A 19,805-nucleotide genomic window follows, 5' to 3' on the forward strand; every position below is an offset into this window, starting at 1 on the left:
ATTTATGAAGCATTACAAGCAATTTATTCGTACTGGTGAAAATAATAAAAATATTATACATACATACATACACACACATGTATGCATATTTCTTTATATATATAATATCACCGCAGGAGCTTTGCCAATCAATTTGGTTAAAAGTGATTTTTGGAAATTTGACAGCCTGTTTTGCCATAGCTAAACAATAACCTCGAAACAGGTCGTTCGTTGGGCATTACGTCTGCACTGATTGTAGTAGCCAGACGGAATAATTTTTCTTCACATCGTTTTGCCAGATGTAATTTTCAACTTTTCACATCTTCAATCTTTCTCCACTTTCCAAGATCACTAACCCTATGCTCAACTTGGATAGATACCTTTTTTTCTCTCTTTAATTTCAACCTTATCACATGCTCAATCCAACATCTGTAAGGCATGTCATTTTTCTCAATTATACCGTTGACATTTCATGTCCTTTCTTGTTTCAGCATTTACAATAATCATTTATCATTGTTTTGGACAAGAACAATTACAATATTAATTATTATTGAATGAAATTTAGCATGCATATAAATATAAATATAAATGTGTATTATGTGAATTTTGCTGAATGGGGTTGCATGTTGCATTGGAAAATTTGTTCTTTATGCGTATGTTGCTTTTAAAATATTGCAAATAAGCTTTTCTGTGAACGTGTAATAATAAGAAAAAAAAGGTTCATTTCATATTGTTGAACTTTCGATGTAGCTGATTTCGTAGCTTTTTCACTTCTGGACAAACAAGCTGCTTGAAAACGTTAGCCATCATTTCATTTTACGAAGCAGCAAAATTTGAAAACAATTTTTTCCCTTCAATGTTTTTACGAATCTGAAATCATTTTCAAAGTTATGTCGATATATTGTAAAAAAAATAAATGGGCTTCTGTTTTTCATTTTCTATTTTTTATATAAATTTTATTTTTGAAATGTTGTTTGCCAGCTAAACAAGTGATTTATTTCATTGCAAACAATTGCGTGGGCTTTTTTATTTTTCAATCGACTCGAATGGACGCTCTTGGCGCATTTGGCAAGCTTTATAATATCTCATTTTTAATTTATAGCCAAAGTTTTTTTGATAATAATTTAAACACACGAACAACACATGTTTCAGTCTTTCAAAAATATCTTCTGCTCAACAACATTCCTGGTTGTAACCGTGAAACAGCGGCAACACTGGCAACCTGACAACAAACTTACCCAATGCTGACGTTTCAATACCAAATACTGTAGATGCTCATCTCACCAAGTGAGTAGAAAAATTTAATATTTTTCAAAATTACATGCAAACAAACAAACAAGCAAACATTTTTTTCTTACCTTCATCAATATTAAAATTTAACAACACGAACAAACACTGAATGCGCAAACATTTTCCATTGCACGCGTAAAATAAATAAAGCCTTTGAAAAATGTATAAATTTTTCAACTTTGACATCAGATATATATATATATATTATTTTATAGAAACATTTTTATCGTTTATTGAAAAAGAAACATGAATAGAAAATTGAATTATCGTATAAGTTGTGTGTATTGAAGAAGGAAAAGATTCTCTTTTCACGTGCAATCTGATAATGTGCATGTACAATTTGCAACAACTTTTTGCATAACTGAAATTTATATTTGGTTATTTTAAAAAAGAAAATTATCAAATATCCAAGCAACAAAGCAAAAATAAACTAATTTGGTTAATATCAATTTCATTGTTGCGATGCGATATTAAAAAATAGCAACGAATATGGTAGTAGCATTAGTTGAAACATTATACACAAAATAGAATAATACAATGTGGTAATGCGATAGTATCTTGAGAGAAATAATTGTTTGAAGGAAAAGCAAATGATACAGAATCTGTTGACTAAATCGATCGATTTTAGCATTATAGCGAAGTTAAATAGGGTCAAAGTTTTGTTTAGTTACGGTATCAAAGTTGTTTAATAATATTTTTCAAACAAACAGTTTGTTATAAGCTGCATTTGTGCATAAGCGTTTTTTTGTTTTTCCTGAACTTTGAGCCTATTGTTTTTTTCTTTTAGAAAATGGCTAATGCTATTTATTTGTCAATAATTTTCTCAAACTTGTAAGATCATTTCCAAAAAAATAAGAAAAAAGCTAATTGCATTGAATTGTTTTTAGATTTTTAACTTTAATGAATTGAAGAAATTTACACTTTCGTATAATAAATGCAACTTCTGTTCTGTCTTTAAAAGCATTGTCAAATTTCAAATATGCAATTAAAGTTGTCTCAAATATCCGTTGATTGTTTCTTATTTTTGTGCAAAAATCAAATAAAATCAGACCCGCGTTGTAAGGGAAATTTTAATGCCCTGGACAGTAGCAGTATAACAGCAAGAAAGGATAATTTTCTACCAATGTAATGCTGTATTCATCAGCATGAACTTAATTTTTAATTTTTAATAATTAAAAGTTTTTATTACCATTGTACATAATTTTGCATTTTTAGATATATGATCGAAAAATGATGAATCAAATAGACATAGGCAAACTTGGCATTCCCACGGTTTCTACGGCATTGAACTCCGGTGGTCCTTTTTCTTCGAAAATTCACAGCTGGGGAAAAAGAAGTCGAAGCTGCAATGCCAGACAAGCTATTAACAGCATTCATGAAGATTCTGTAAGTAAAAAAATTGAATTTCAAAATGACGTAACGTGCTGTAAAGTAAAAAAGAAATTGTAAAATTTTTAATGCACATCAAACACCACCAACATTATAAATACTAAATTTGTTTTTATGTTTTTTTTGAAACTTAATGGAATAACACACCGACTAAAAGTTATTGCTTTTTCAAGTCATAAATTGTGCATAAAATAATTGCAAATGTCATAAAAGTTTACTGCATTTGTTGTTACATCACATTGCCGCCATTGGAATAACCAATTGCTGATTTCAGTCATATTTATCTTTAATTAGTTCGACTGAAATGACATTTGTTGTATGCTGATGATCTTTGATGATTTAAAAAGAAAAAAAACTTCATTTAAATAATATAATACGAAATGTTTACTTGTTCAAACAATTCAGACGGTAATTAAAATGACATCTTCACCTATGTACAAAGGATATATATAGAAGGGGAAATTTATTTTACTATATTGCCAAACCACCACTGCCACGACCACAGCCACTACTACTGCAAGTTTGTTAGGTGACCTAAAGCATCGTGGCATATGAAATTTCAAGATGCCTTGAAGATGAAAATTTTCATTTATATATCAAGCATAAATGCGCTTCTGTGCAATGAAATTTCATTTGTTAATTTATTGTTTGTTGTAAAAAGAAAACAAAAAAAAACAATTTTGTTCTTTTCCCATACTCTTCTACATTTGTGACATTGATTTGCTGCTGTTTTCTAGGATACCCTTTGTTCTGGGCAGAATTCGTTCGTTGTGAAAATTTCCCTTGAAGACAATAAATCTACAATGCAAGAAAATTCAGACACGAACGATGGAATTGTGGAAACTGTAACCGCAGTCAAAGGTGTTACTTTGAAAGATGCTCTCGTTGGTGTTGTGAAAAAGTACCATTTGAACATGGATCAAATTCATGTATTTCTCAAATCTTCCAACACACCTTTGCCTCTGGAAACAGATTCGTCTTTTCTTGGTGGTTTAAAAGTGTTTTTAAGAAGTATTTGACAATTTTTTTAATCAAAAAATATGCATATTAAAGTTCAAAAGTTATAATTGAAAATGAAGAAGATTCAATATATATATATATATATATATATATATATATTGAATCTTCTTCATTTTCTTTAACCCGAATAAGGTTCAATTAAAAGAAAAAATACTTTAAGATTATTTTACATTGAATATTGCATTTCTATTTTTAGATAAGGAAGATGATTCGCCGTTCAGTAAAAATCCAATGTATTACAGTAATAAAAGCAATGTCAGTATGGCAGGAAGCAGCAGTTCAAGCAACTCTGCCAAGTTGGACGTTGCAATGAACGGAAAGCCGGAAAGAAAATTGTCTCTGGGGACGGTAATACTGTTTTTATTAATATTAATATTTTTTGATTTGTATAGTTAAGTTTGTACACACGTAATCCGTAAAGAAAGGAAGAATTTAAAAAAATGTTATAATTTGAATAATAATAATAAGTGTTCATGTAATGTAATGTAATGTAATGTAATGCGGAAACATGTATATATCAATGTGTGCATGTGTGTGTGTGTGTGTGTGTTGGATAATGATTTTTTGAAATATTTTATTATTTGGGAAGTGAATTTTTTTTATTTTTTAAAGAGTATCCAAGGAAAACAAAAATCAAATTAAGTTTTATTGTTGATCACAATCGCTTGAATATGCCTTCTTAAAGCTATTAATGAAAGTGACGGCCAGAAACAAGAAAGTGAAGTGTTTTTGAACACTTATTACATTTTTCGCAGTTAAAATGCTCTTGCGTCTGCTTTGCGTTGCCAGTTGTGAGTTCAGTTTTTGAGGAAGGGAACAATTTGTTGGTGGTTTTTATTGCCGCCTATCTTTATTAGCTATTTCAACTGATTTTAATGTCTGTTGGTGGAAAGCCTCCATTTTGACTTAATGAAAGTTTTTCCAGAAAAATCACTGCCATTGATCTGAACTGCAGATGCAATGTCTGTCAAGTTAAAAATTTTTAGCGTCGTTCAATTTTGAAAGATAATCGAAGTTTATAGTCTTTTACTACATGCTTAGATTACTTTTACAGCTTGCTTGCTTGCCTGCTTGCGTAAAAGGCAAACTTTGCTGAATTCCCCTTCTGACACAGTGCAACAAAAGTAGATAGATAGTTTCTTGTTTCTATAAGAAACTAATCTTGAACTTTTTGCTAAGTTTACTTTCTGATAGACCCACTCTGATAAAATGCCTTACTTTGAAACGTTTTGCTAATTTTGACGCGATTCAAGAGAAAGCGTTTCATCATTTCACCAAGGTGGTTATTTGTTGAATGGCTAGGCTTTGCAAGAAAAAGCAAGTAAGTAATTTACATATTAATTTTTCCCATATTTATTATATAATATAATATAATGCAAGTTTGCGTTCTAATTTAAATATTTGATCATCATAAACAACGTTCGTCATTGATAATTGTAATCGACGTAGCAAGGATAAATAAAGTTGCTTAACTGTTGTTTGTTGTTGCTTATTATTATTACAGTTTAATATACTATAGTGTATTATTGTTGAACAGGACTGTTTTTTTCTTTGAAAACTTTTAAACGATATATTTGCTTATTCATCACATTAAACCAAAAACTTTTTTAAGCTGTCAAACTTGTTCGTATCACTTACTTGTTTGTGTAAAGAAAATTCTACAACTGGAAATTAATTATACCATTGGTTGATCATTAGTAAAGAATAGAGCAATTTGAATTTTTTTATTAATTATTATTATTATTATTACACAGGGTATATATTTTTTTTGTTCTCAGAAACTGTAATAAAAAGCTAATTTTGGCATAGTGAAGAAAAAGATATGTTTGTAGCAGTTGAAGTATTTAGAAAGAAGATACTCACACACACACACACACACTTTCTCTCTCTGAGCTAGTAATAATAACTGGTTACTAAAGCATTTAAACGGCAAAAACATTATGCATTATCAAGAATCTTAGCATGTCTTTGAATTTGATAGTTGACATGACATATTCTTACATATTACATGCATCGCGTTATATTAAACTAAACAATCGTTGACAGTGCATTTGAAATGCTTAATTACGTAAAAATTTTAAACATAATTTACATTTATGAAATGAAAAAGAATTTTAAAATAACTTAACAAAACTTGTGGTTGAAAAGTTTTGCAATATTTAGTAAATTTCCGATGTTGAACTTGTATATTTTGTGCAAATTTGAATTGTAAAAAGTTGAACCATTATTATTATTATTCTTGTTATTAAAGAAAATTATTAATAGTGAATTAAAAGAAAATATTTATTCATAGTCTAAATATCTCGATGTCGAGCTTATGTATATATGTATCAATGTAGCGATGTTGATTTCTTGAAAAGAAATTAAATAACATGTTAAAATGTCGTTGTTGGCTATTTTCAATGTTAACCTTGAAACCTTGTTTTTGTTTTTGCAGACAAAAGTTTATTTTCATTGTTAAGAGTAAAAATGCATGCATTTATTTCAGTAGTTGGGAAAACTGAAACTTATTCATCCGTAAAAATTGCCTGCTTTGTAGCAATTGAGCAAGTTGCATCCGTGCATATATAAATACATACATAGATGCATACATACATATATATATATATGCACACACATAAATAAATAAATAAATATACAGAGTCCGGTTTCAGATGAATTACTTTGCAAAAATTAAAAATAATGGCAGTTTTAAATTGCTAAAGCTTACTGTAAACTGCTCTGCCGTAGCCGGTTCTTATTACTTGAACTTGGCGTGGCATTTAGCGTCTGGCAGAGTTAGACGTTATTTCTAAATGGCCACTTTGATATGACAAGTTGTGCCCTAGAGGAAATAGCGGTCGCTTGTAATATGTGCCTTTCCAGTATAATGTTCGTGTCTTCCTCAAAACGTTGAAATCCATTTTGAAGCATTTAGGCCGCCTAGTGTTTTGACCGTATTTGATCAGCATACTTTTTCTTGCGCTTTCAAACGTACACACTAATCAAACAGCACAACCAGACAAGACAGGGCCAACGACGCCCTGCAGTTTAAAATTATTCTTCTTCAATATATATATATTTTATTTTTTTTTCATTTTCATTGTTTACCATGCAAGACGTGTAGTGTGTGACTTTCTTTTCAGATTTCCAAGCGCAAAAGCGAAAAGCTGGCATTAATCAACGAGCCCGGCGGTCACGTCGAAAGAACAGACAACATGCTCAACAGCACTGATGCCACTTTATTGTTAACCGCTTCAATGGCACCTGGCACGGATTCGATCAGCGGCCGCAAGGAACGTTCCCGCTCTCACGGACGTTTAAGTCAAATTTTCCCCAATCCATTCAAAGTGGTATATATTGAAATTTTATTTGCAAAAAAAAGAATTATTGCATGCTGTTTGTCTGTTTTTGTTCAGGTGGACCGTGCTGAAATATTGGACAATCTTATCGAATTGCAAGAAGAGGGTCTGCATACGGCTGCCAGCTTGTTGCAAGATCCAAGCATACCGTCTTCGCATAAAATTTTAGCGTTGGAAGATCGTTGGCAAGATATTGTGAAAAATAATGAAGTAGAAGCGAATTTCTTTTTTTTTTAGTTTTCATATTTACATTAATTATTTTCATTAATCAGGATTTGAACAGAAAACAGCAAAAGCAACAGGAAGGTCTGTGGGAGTTGATCTCTACAGAGTTGGATTACATTTGCAAATTGGGCTCCATTGTCGAATTGCAAAGCTGTGTTGTCTCGTTGCAACAAGAAGGCATTGGTCACGACATTGAAGTGGACAGCGTTTTTGGAAATATCGGCGAAATATGCCGAGCGAATTTGGGATTTTGGGTACACTGCGTACTGCCGTTGTTGCAGTTTACCAGACAAACCGGTGAGCCGCTGGATCCGACAAAAATGGAACTTGGCTTTCAGAAATTTGACCAATTATTTCGTCCCTATATACCATATTGTCTTTCTCACGTCGACATCTTATGCTACATTCGTCAAAAGTTGAAAGAAAGCGACTTTTTCAGAGATTTAATTGTCGTAAGTAGTAAATTTTATTTCATTTCTATTCTATTTAAAAAATCGAATAAGCATGTAATTGCAATTTGCAGCGGCTTAATTTCATCACTGCTAGTATTATTCTTGTCCATAGCAGCTTTTGTAATATAAAATAAAGTGATTTCAAGGAAAGAATAGCAAGAAGTAAAATTGTGAGTAAAATTTAAATTCTTTTGTTTTTTTTTCATAGTGGATTCAATCAAGAAAAGCTTTCGGCCGTCTGCATTTGACTGATTTGTTGGCAAAACCAATGCAACGTCTAACAAAATATCCTCTGCTACTGAAAGCGGTACTCCACAATACAATAGATTCTTCAAGCAAAGCATCGTTGACTAATATGGTGAGCTATTTTTGGTGTTTTTTTCTTTTCTTACTATACCTATTCATTAAGCATTGTGTTATCTCAGCCAACAATAAGACAGTTTTTGATTTCTGTTTTGAAATTATAAAATTTTCGCCAACAACAGACAAACTTCCGAAACAAACTTTGCATATCATATCTAATTTTTACACGTTCTTTTAACATTTACAGTAAGTACAAATATAAAATTTAAATATACTATTGTACTACAATGAAAAATAATATATCTAATGAAAGAGAACTTCCAAATTTGATATTGCATATATGCAGCAAATTTTTCTTCTGTCAGTCATTTCGATTCGATTAGAACATTTCAGCAGCTTTGTCACTAATATTAAATGATATAAATAAGATTTGCAATCCATTAAGGTTATCAATTTTTCTGATTCAATTATAGTTAGTTGCTCCACTAGTGCTAACTGTTTTTCTTCTATCCAATGAGAAAGAAAAAATAATTAAATTGTGTCTGAGCTACAACTATTTCTGTTCAGTTATGTAAAATGTTATTTATTACTGTTGAAAGGATTATGAGGAATTAAGAACACTTGATTGCTTTGTTTTTCCTCAGAATTAAATATTAATCAAGTTACAAGTAGTTTTTTTAATGTATTACTACCATTGCAAAGTTACTTCACTCAAAATTGTACAGTATGTCAAGATCAGAGGAAAATGTGCTCGCTCAGAATGCCCAGCTTGTGCTAGTTTTCATTCTTGTGCATCAAATTCTGCAATTTGAGTTGTAATAAAACTGGCTGACTTGATTAATCAGTTCAATTTCTTCTTCTTCTTGTTCAAAGTTGTAATTACATTACTGATTGGATTAAATTATCGATTACATTTGTATCTGTATTAATATTAAACTAAAATGAAATATGGAAATACAATAATATATTATAAATAAACAAAAAACATAAAAATATTTCCTTCTTGTTATATTCATTCAGTGGTCAATGAGTCGATCTGTTGCATATGTTCAGATATTGCTATATTACTGCTTGATATGCTTAAGCTTTCTTGTCATCGTCGTCGTTGTTCTTGTTGTTGTTGTTTACAAGCTTGTTGTAATTCTTGCCAATAAACTAACTGTATTGTCAATGAACGTTCAACCAACAAATGTATTTATTAATTAATTGTTCATCGTTTTCTATTTTATTCTATTGTTAAATTGTAATGCTTTATTTTGCAGAAAATAGCCCAACAATGAATGGCTGAATTACTTTTAAATTAAATATTGAATTTCTTCAGAAAAGATATTTTTACTTATTTCGATATTTTAAGGGTCGTTGTCAATTCATAAATTGTAAACAGTTTTGTCCATATTGTTTCATCTCTTCAATAATTTGCTGACTCGTTTGATACTGTATCTGATGAGGTTGACTGTAAACTTGTATACATTCAAAATTATGCGCTTATTATTTAATTTGAAAATTATTGTTATAGCAGATTTTTCAATTATTAATTGATCTGATATTTTTTGTAGATTGAAAAAGCCGAAGAATTCGCTTCGCGTGTGAACATCGAACTTTGCTTCAAACAACACTACGATGCACTTTGTTCAATTATGCAATGCATCGATAGTTACGAAGCAATTGATTCCGCAAATGACGAGCTTGAAAAATTTGTCAAAGAATTTTCTGTGGTGGATTTGACTTTGCCAATGCCCGACTGCAGACCTGGTCTTCTACGTCGACAATTGATGAGAGGCGAATTGCGAATGAGAGAAAGCTATACCAAAGTTTGTCATTAAAATAATTATTTCTTGTATCTCCATTTTAATTTAGAAATTCCGTTTAAATTTTTAGACGGATGTTACTTGCATTCTTTTCACTGACATGCTGCTCGTCTGCAAGCAGACAGCACGTAAAGGTGATCGTCCGAGAGTGAAAATCATTCGACCCCCGTATGATGTAGAGAATGTTGTGGTGAAGAAATTGCGAGAGTCGAGTACGAACGAATAAATTTCCATTCACATTTCATTTCGTCCATCTATTTATTCATAATATCTATGTAAATGTTGACCTCATTTTAGATGGATTCATGTTTCTTTATTTAAACAAGTTTCGAGTAGCCGCTTATGCTTGCGTTTTCCACACAAGTTCGCTCGAAGATACGTACCGGTGGCTAGAGGCATTTCACACAGCCAAGGTTGGTGGGTTGAGACGAAAAAATAATTATATAATAATAATAATAATTGTTATTTTATTTCCCAATAAGTTCTCCTTTTTGATGCCACGCAGACCAGCGTAATAGATTTATTCGATTATGCATGTAAGAGTGTTTTTAAATATGATGAATTCATTCTCATTGAACTTCATAATTTGGTGGCATCGAGTTCAATTGAAAAGTTTATCTGTTTCAAATTTGCTTAAGCATAAATATTTAAAAAAACTGAGCAGCAGCATTGCATTTATTTATGTTACTTTAGGAAGAATATGGATATTTACGAACAATAGATCATGCAGGCTATGGTTTTCCACCGAACTTGAAGCCAAGTGCAGAAAAAATGGCAGAAACTGTTCGCATGATACCAGCAGAAATGAAGCCACTAAATGACGCTTCATATACTAGCAGTTCGTACAGGGGATCGTTGGCAAAAAGAATTGCTGCAGCTCGTCAAGATCGTATTATTCCTTGCCGTCGAACGAGCATGGGCGCAGTGGATTGTCGTACCAGTGGACCTGCTTCTGCAATGGATGTCAGTCATCGAAAATGCAACAGTATGGATACCACAACTTTACCTTCAAATGAATGTCGCACTGAGCAAGCACGTCGCAAGCTCTCGGATAAAGGGATAAAGTTGGCTGAACAATTGCCATCAGAATTGTTCTCTCCATATGCGGCTTCAGCAGCGATCGACAATGTCAACAACCGTTTATATGAAGCTGTTGAACCAGCCGTTGATACGGATCAGTTGAAGCATTGTTATCCAAGTACAAAATTGGAACCAACGAAAGCAGACGCAGCTGGTCCACGATCCCCGTTCAATCTACCCAACTTTTTTCCAGTGCAGCGAATGTTCCCGGTAGATGTGGCACATCACGGTAAATCGAAACGAGACGACACGATAATAAATCCCACATATCACCATCAGCAAGATGAATCACTGTCTTGGATGCAGCAGATTAGTGAATTGGGAAATTTTTCATTGTCTAGCCGACGATTGGAACGTCGTTATCATACAGCTGATGGCATTGAAGTTTTGAAACCGAAAAGCATGCCAACTGCAAATATTCTGAAAAGATTCTCGTGGAGCACCGCTGCTGGAACGTCTGGTTTAGCTCGAGCTCGACAGTCTGGAGCTAGCCATACCACCTGTCGAAAAGCAAGTTCCAGTACGGCTAGCTCTGAATCGTGCTGCAGCTCATCGGGCATCTCAAGCAGTAGTTCTCATTTGCAAGCAAGTCAGAGTGAAAATGAACTACTGTTGGAAGCACCGTTGCAAGCATTTCGCGATGTCATCAAAAGCCGAAAGCTGTCTTTTGCTCCACCATCTGGAGCAACTGACGTCGATAATTTGCTGCAAGATCCGACCAAAATTAACAGACACATTTCGTCTGTATTTGTTGGCGATGCTACTGCAGAACAAACTCAACAACCTGCATCACCATCCACTGCATCCACATCTTCATCGTGCACTATTTGTCCCACTAGATTTGACAAAGCAAATCGAGAAACTGATAATGAAGATGAAGCAGAACGTGATTACGCTTCTGACGAGCATACTGCTACAACAAAAGCATCGCATACTAGTAGCAGCACTGATGAAAGTTCAGCACCAACTGCAAGCTTGCGACGACGAGGACGTCCACGTGAAGATTTGTTCAAAATTATTTTAGAAGCACAACTTGAATCATCGTAAGAATTTTACAAAAATTTAATTTCAATTTTTCAAAATTATTATCATGCGTATTATTGTTGATTTTATTTAGAAATGTTTAACCGCCATACATAACCGCTTTTCAAAAAACATAGATATGATGTATTCAACTTTTTTTGCCTTTCCCTGTTTCTCTTTTGATGGTGTGTGATTCCACAGCATGAAGCAGTCAATTTGAAGTACCAGAGCAGTTTTCATCGCTATATATATATATATATATATATATATATATATATATATATATATATATATATATATATATATATATATATAATGGTAGACGGCACTGCTTGGATCAAGCCAATCATTGCCAGCCAGCATTGCATTCAATTAATCATTTATCCTTTTTATTCAAATTTAGATTACTGAAAAACGGGAAACTTTTTCTGCTTGACTAACACTGATCCGTAATAAATAAAGCTTTTCTCTTTATAATAAACTTTTTGGAGAAAGCAGCTGACACTGTGACAAAAAATTGTAAAACAAAACAAAAAGAAATATATAATTTTTAGCATTGCTGCATATTTAGTGTTGCTTAAAAAATTTATTAATATATAAACTGAAATGTAAAAAATTGAGCAACAGTTTGAAGCTTCTCTTTGTGCGTACGTAATAAAACCACTCGAACAGAGAAAAAAAAGACATTTTGCTCGTGCAAACGCAAGCACATCGAACACTATGCAATTAGCGATGTCGATTAGCTCGTCTATATGATCATCGACTCATGAGGAGCTTTATGCAAATTCACGGTGCTGTTCACTCTCCCCTCTGGTTCTTTACAATGATAAATTGAATAATTGAATTGCGCATTCTGTCTACTAAAATATCTTGCCATCCGCTGTATAAATTTTTATCTTTTTACGAGAAAATTTTGACAATGATGATGATTATTATTATCATTGATAATAGCAAACTGAAGTGTGCAAATAGCCAATTTTACTTTATCAGTAAGTAAATTAATGCAAAGTCTTAAGTCACATTAATTTTGAAAGTAATGTAAGATGACTGTTTTGCCAAATAACATTTATTGTGTATGTAATGTTGCTGTTTCTTCTAGCAACACTCTCATCAGTAAAGTGATGTAATATGTAAAAATCAGAGGTGACTATGTATGTATGACCAGCGAATTTGTGCCATAGAACAAACCATAATTGGCTTGTCGGCTTGGTCAAGAATGTGAAGCGATTATCCTTTGTTCAACGGCTCTACGGCAAGCGTTGTGTAGTAGCAAGCAAGTGATATGGATGTACAATGTTGGAACTTAATTAAGCTAACAGAAACGATGCCCAATAGTCCACTGCAATAACCTTAAGAGTGAAGGGTTAATTGGTGAAGAAACAATAGAATGACAAAGTGACAAAAAGATTAAATATTTGATGCATTTCAGTATTAATTGCTATTTCGTTCAAGTAAACATGCAGTTAATCAGAAGAAATGTTACAAAACAGTTCAACAGACAGCATCATCTATTCGCTTCAAGTGGAGAAGATTATTATTACTACACATATTGTCCAGAAAAGTTATAACTTTAAACGTCACCAGACTCAGAAAAGAGGGGTTGAACTACTGATAGATAGATTACATTATTTAAAAAAGCTCCCTCTTGAATAAATCTTGATGAAGGGAAATATTCTAATTTTTCAATGACTCCAAGAAAAATTAATGCGCCCGGACAAATATTCTGATGATAAAAATGCATATTTATCAAGAGCAAGCAAATGCTGATAAAAAACAACATGCGTAAACAACGTCTTCGCTCATTTTGGTGTGAATAGACGTGTTATTCATCTGTGTAAATGAAATATTTATTATGATTGTAAATTTATTTGAAATGTGAGATTGAAAATTTTGTTTGCTTCAGCTAAGTGTTCAATTTTGTCACATTGTTGTAAAGCTGCTAAAATGAAAGTGCACAATGTTTCTTTGAAATGATGAATATTTCTTTCTACCAATAAGTAAGCAGAAGCAAAAGGCATTGTTCAAAGCATTATATATATATATATAATTTGCATTGCTATCAGGTCGTCGTTGAGCAGTGAACATTAAAGGAGATTGAATCGCTCCGTTGACGATCAACGTGACCGATTGACTGCTTTGTACACTGCAAACATTTCATTCTGCTTTGAATTTGCATCTCAACTTTGAAAAACACTGCCCACCCTATCTGCCCTAACCAGGAGTAAATTTGAACAATTTGTCATTTAAACTTGATTATCTGATTTTACCGTAGTACTTTTCATTTTTTAGATGTTTTTTTTGTACAGCAATTAACCCATTTTTTCAAGTAATTATTGAATGACTTGCAACTTTTTAATTTTGTTGTTGTTGAAAAATGATAGACAAATGCATGCAGATCAATTTGAAATGTTACTTGATGGCTTTGATTCCGTTGGCTTGTTGAAAAAATTAAGTTAACATTTTTTGGCATATTTTGTTTGTAAGCGGTTACTTTCGTCAGCAACACGACACGCTTTTCTTGGTTTTATCTTAATGTTGACTATTCATTTTTAATAAATTAAAATCGACGCTTCTTTTCAAACGGCCAACTAGGATCTTCTATGCAAGCGTTATTTCTATGCAGAAGCATGAAGCTGACTAATTTCTGATATTGCAGGATGAGTTTGAATTAATTCACAATAAAATCTTTGACCTTGTTGAGCTCACTGTATCGACAGCACTCCCCAAGGCATGTTTTCAGCAAACAGTTAGCAAATGCATGTAAGCATCATGGCACAAAGATCACGGCGATGTTCGAAGAAAGTGCGCCAACTGCAATTTCTGTCTTGTGTCGTGTCCAACGTGCAAGTCGAACTTCCTCATTCTTGTGTACTGTTGTTGTTCAAACGCAGACTCAACTTTTCAGCGCAGAATATTACAAAAGGAATATATTTGGCTAGTTCATTATCAAAAATGCGAAACTGCACACAACTAATATATTATGTTTTTTTGCGTTAAGCTGAAAATTAAAAGTGAATATTAATGTATGCTGTTCTCGTCACTAAAACAGAACCATTTAGTGTAGTTGCTATCCAAAAACTTAAACAACTTCTGCTTGAATTATGTTTGAAATTTTGTGAACATTGCGAACGACGGCGAAAACAAAGCAAGTGGACAATCTCCAACACAATAACCAACAATCAACAATAAATCCATTAAGTCAACTCAGCCAAATTGACCGTCAAGCATCGTCCAGTTGCCCAAAACAAATGTTCAGGTGACGCTACATCTTTGCGAAAGATCCAGATGACTAGTTAGTATTGATTTCAATAAAAATAATGATTTCTATAAATTAAATTATGGATTATTTATTTGTGTAAGTACCTCTTATCACAATTTATGCTCATTGTACGTTCAGTATGTTGTGATACCATTTACAGTACACATTTTAAAAGTGCTTCTAAAGAATAAATAAGATTTTAAATATAAATGAATTTAAATGATTAGTTACAAAAATTAGTTTATGTTTTCATTTAAAAACAATAATATCAACAGTGACAAAATGATGTTTCAAGTTATTAATTACAGTAAGTGCTTCACATAAAAATCGAATCACCATAAAATATAGAGTTAATTAAAAAAAACTTTTAGTATAATTTAAAAAATGTCTTTTTTTATACTTTGGTGCCGTTGATTTTGAAAATCTTGTCTAAGTACTCATGCGCAAATTGTATAAACTCTTTTGTATGTTAATCTTCATTTTCATCATACTGTGTTCTTGATAAATTTCCTTTCTTAGCGTACTTCTATTGCATTGTTCGAAATGGTTTATAATCCAGACTTTGAAAATGTTGGAATGGCATTTGTTCAGCATTTTTACAATCTGTTTGATGTTAGCAACGGTGACCAACGAAAGGCATCAATAGCCGATTTGTATGACGTATGTAATGTCGTTCATTTTCAGGATTCTAAAGTTTTCATTGCATCTTTATACATATATGACTTTGCTTGTTTTTGTTATGTTTTACGTTATATATTATGATTCTGTTCTCTTTCTGTTATATTTGTTTGATTTTGATTATCATAATTAAATATTTCCATTTCCGATGATTATCCATCGTAAATTTATCAAATCGTGACTTTGTCAAACTGTATTTTTTAACACGGTTTTTTTCCGTAAGGTTTGTTTTGGTTATAAGTTGTCAGTATTTAAAGTGTTATTTAATGAGACGATGAAATGTTGTTCAATGTTGAAAACTTTTGCATTCCAGAATGAAAATTCATATGTCACTTTTGAAGGCAATCAAATTAAAGGAAAGAATGCTGTGCTAGAAATGTATGGAGTAAGTATTACACTGCTGCAGTAAATTTAATTGTATTACATTGTGTCGTTTTGAGGGTTTGCCGTTTCGAAGCATTCAGCGTGTGTTGACAAAAGTTGACTGCCAACCGCTTGAAGATGGTAGTATTTTGGTCGTGGTGTTAGGTCAACTGAAAGTTAGTATCTTATTTTTTGAGTAGGAATGATGTAATTTCAAAATTTCTAGTTTTTGTATCGTTTTTTTTACCTATGTAAACTTTGTACTGCTTGGAGTTTTCAATAGAAAACCGCAGATTGTTTTAAGCTTTAAGTTATGATTTGCGAAAACGAGAATCTGGTTTGGAATGGCAGCTTATTTGTATCTTGTATTCTCTTATTTTAGACTGATGATGATCCTCCGCAAGGTTACAATCATACGTTCATTTTACGCCAGCACGCAGGGCATGGACAATATTTCATATCGAACGAAGTTTTCCGTCTTAGTTTGCACAACTTGTAATCGTTGGCAATCCCCTGAAATGGCCAATATCTATTTAACTATTTAGAATTAAACATCAACGCTGATGGAGTCATTACGCATGATTATTGTTTTTTTATTATTTGTGCAGTTTAGTGTAAACCTTATTGGATTAAATAAATGGGGTGCGTTTTAATCATTTATTGGTTTTAAAAGTAATGTTTATATTTACTTTAAGACAAAACTTAGTCTTAAGTAAATAGTATTAGTGCAATTTGTACTACCAAGTGGAAATGCAAACTTACTGATGTGTTTTCGATAGGTTCAAATTATTAAACTATTGAATAATGCAGTGAAATAAGCGACTTCTTGAAATATTGTTTAATCAAACTTAGGCGTTGTCTTGTTAAGGTACAGATTTTTATGAGGCCTTTCTGCTTATATGCTTTTAACTAAAGCTCGGCATTGTTATGTTTATTTAAAGTAATGAAATGCAGGTGTAATACTTGTAAAAGAGAAATTCTATACAAATTTATAATTAAATCGCAGTGCGATTGCTAACGCTCGTGAATTCAGTTGCAGTTGCTGCCTGTCTACATGGATGAACTTATGATATAAAATCCGCAATATTCAAGACAAAATTTTGATATTGAATTTGACATCTCAGTATTAAGACAAAAAATATGATAAACAGAGTATTAATTGAAAACTTCCATATTTTGCATAAATAGTGCACAATGCCGTTTGCTGAACGATAATGGACGAAGAATGAAAATATGAGCAAATGTTTTTTCTTTATCATTGGATTTGAAAATGATGGAAAGAGAATGGACGTGAATGATAAGAAGAATGGCGTAATTTGGGTATGTATATTTTGTACAGTTAGGTTGTTAAATAGTTAAACTTAGCTTAGGAATTCTCAAATTTATAATTTGATTAAATTTCAGGTATGAATTATCGAGCATTTAATGCAAATGATCATTGATTAGTGAAGTATCTTGTAAGTAGAAAATTAGTAATGTGAACTAATAATATTTAAATGAATATTGAGTGGCTTTCTGCACATGAGCATTTTCATGTTTCTCAGTTGAGATTAAGCTTCATTTGCAGAAAGCAAAATGGTTGAATCATTTGTCGATCATTTTTAAGACCAATAATCACAATTATTGAGTTGTAGTGATACAAAGCTATGAGGAATGTGAGATAGGGTGATGTGCAGGAGTTCGATGGGTTACACTGCATGATGCGACCGTTACCTTCTCTAATGATAAACTAGACATTTATAATGAACATTTAATTCATAATAAATATTAAACGTTAAACATTCATAGATATCACAATTTATTCTTGTAAAGTATGAATATGTAATACTTATTAAATAATAATTTCCTTAAGTTCATAACTTGTGTTTTACATTTTGTTTTCTACTGTTTTACTTACTGTTGTTCCAGTAGGCATTTCTTACTTTCCTTATCAGATTCTATTCTAACAGTGAACTAATTATATAAAATTACATTACTCCAAGGAAAAGATTCATACATAGTAAGCATTCTTTGGTCAAGAGGAAAATATTACTAACAAACCCCGCGACGGTAAATACTTGAAAAAAGAATAATAATTACTGGAAAAATACGCAACAAGAAGGCGAATCTTCAGAAGATAAAGTAATACTGAGAGTAATGTGTGACAACAGTTCCGTTATTCATGAGGCAAATAAAACAGTGCGATAAACAGGCGATAATATCCAATCACTCACACAACCACGCAGTTCGGGGGTCAAAAAAGTCTTGGGAGTATCGAGTTCAACGAACTCAGCTAGAAAACGATCTTTAATGAAAATCACGATGATAAGCACAGAGCTTCGGAGCTGCGAAGCCGAACAGTGTTGACGGGTAGCGCTGGTATGGCAACCAGTTCCAAATATATAGAAGAGAAGAATTGCCATATTGTACAGAAATTCCACTGCAGTCTGATCATTTTAGATAATTGTAATTTCCAAAGAGTCATCAATGAAAAAATTGCATGAACAAAGATTTTAATATAGAAAGATGCCGTAAAGAACAAACGAAGAGACAGACTAGGGTGGTGGTGTGACGCTTCGCATTTCGTCCAAAATTTGCCCGCGTAGTCTCTTTTCGCTCACGCCAAACGTGATTGGTAGATACAGAATTTTCAATAGCTCGATGGTCTCTTTTCGCTCACGCAGAACATGATTGCTTGGCACGGAATTTTCCAATTGCTCGACGGAGTCTCTTTTAGCTCACGCCAGCCGTTATTTCCAAACGAGAATCGTCTAATGAAATTGGCTATGAGAAGAGCGCGTAGGTCGAAAGAAGATCTGCTGCTGACATTTCCGTGATACATTACACTCAATATTACTGTACATTTTGATGAACCACCTTAAATTTGCATACTTTTCGTATCATTATAACTCATCTTTATATCTATTTTACCGTTTACGTGTTTGTTATCTTTATTTTTCAATAAAAAGTGCTTACTATGAACCTGTTGTTTCGAGTTGCGTCATTTTATCTAATTAATGTACAATTAAAATGCATTATAACTCATATTGTATTTGCATTGCTTTTTAAGCATCCTAATTATTTTTGAATTATCTATGAAAACAGAAAAAAAGCATGCAATTAATCTCAGTTTTAAGGTGACATCATTTAACATATTTAGCATCCAATCAATGCATTCAATTTTGCATTTACATTGCGCTTTATACTTTCTAATTATGATTTTAATAAATTTTTAAACTATTTAGCAAATATCATTACTTAAGAAAAGCTCAGTTTAATTGCTTAGCTATCCTAATGGTTACGGATTATAAAAAACGTGATTATAGAGAATTAAATCATCTTATGTATGAAGTACAAAAACTCGGCTTCGGCGTCTATAGCGACGCTTCACTACGTAAAAATGAATTCTAATATCTGCATCATCACAGATACATACGAATTCATTTGGAGCAACCTCCACCAAACATACACAATGGACAGGGTCATTGTGTAATGAGAAGTGTTTATGTGTTTAGCAAAGCTACAATTAAATTTTCACCTCAAACAAAGGGCATTAAGTAAATAAAGAGCAATGAAAAATCTACAGTAGCCATATTTATCAGCAGAAATAAATAAA

The 19,805-nt window shown here is 32.3% G+C and overlaps 2 protein-coding genes across 2 annotated transcripts; both read left to right on the forward strand.

Moving 5' to 3' along the window:
• The first annotated feature begins 3,461 nt into the window (after positions 1–3,461).
• Positions 3,462–13,478, forward strand: Tsp_12055 (putative RhoGEF domain protein). Its single transcript, XM_003373788.1, has 10 exons — positions 3,462–3,669; positions 3,875–4,026; positions 6,804–7,229; positions 7,292–7,696; positions 7,905–8,054; positions 9,556–9,810; positions 9,878–10,019; positions 10,105–10,220; positions 10,501–11,930; positions 13,340–13,478. The coding sequence occupies exons 1-10, from the start codon at positions 3,462–3,464 to the stop codon at positions 13,476–13,478; spliced, it is 3,423 nt and encodes a 1,140-aa protein (XP_003373836.1).
• Positions 13,479–15,712: 2,234 nt separating this feature from the next.
• Positions 15,713–16,709, forward strand: Tsp_12056 (nuclear transport factor 2). Its single transcript, XM_003373789.1, has 3 exons — positions 15,713–15,829; positions 16,161–16,232; positions 16,593–16,709. The coding sequence occupies exons 1-3, from the start codon at positions 15,713–15,715 to the stop codon at positions 16,707–16,709; spliced, it is 306 nt and encodes a 101-aa protein (XP_003373837.1).
• The last annotated feature ends 3,096 nt before the right edge of the window (positions 16,710–19,805 follow it).

Source organism: Trichinella spiralis, assembly GCF_000181795.1.
Source record: "Trichinella spiralis strain ISS 195 chromosome Unknown Scfld6, whole genome shotgun sequence".
In the NCBI taxonomy this organism is placed as follows: Eukaryota; Metazoa; Nematoda; class Enoplea; order Trichinellida; family Trichinellidae; genus Trichinella; species Trichinella spiralis.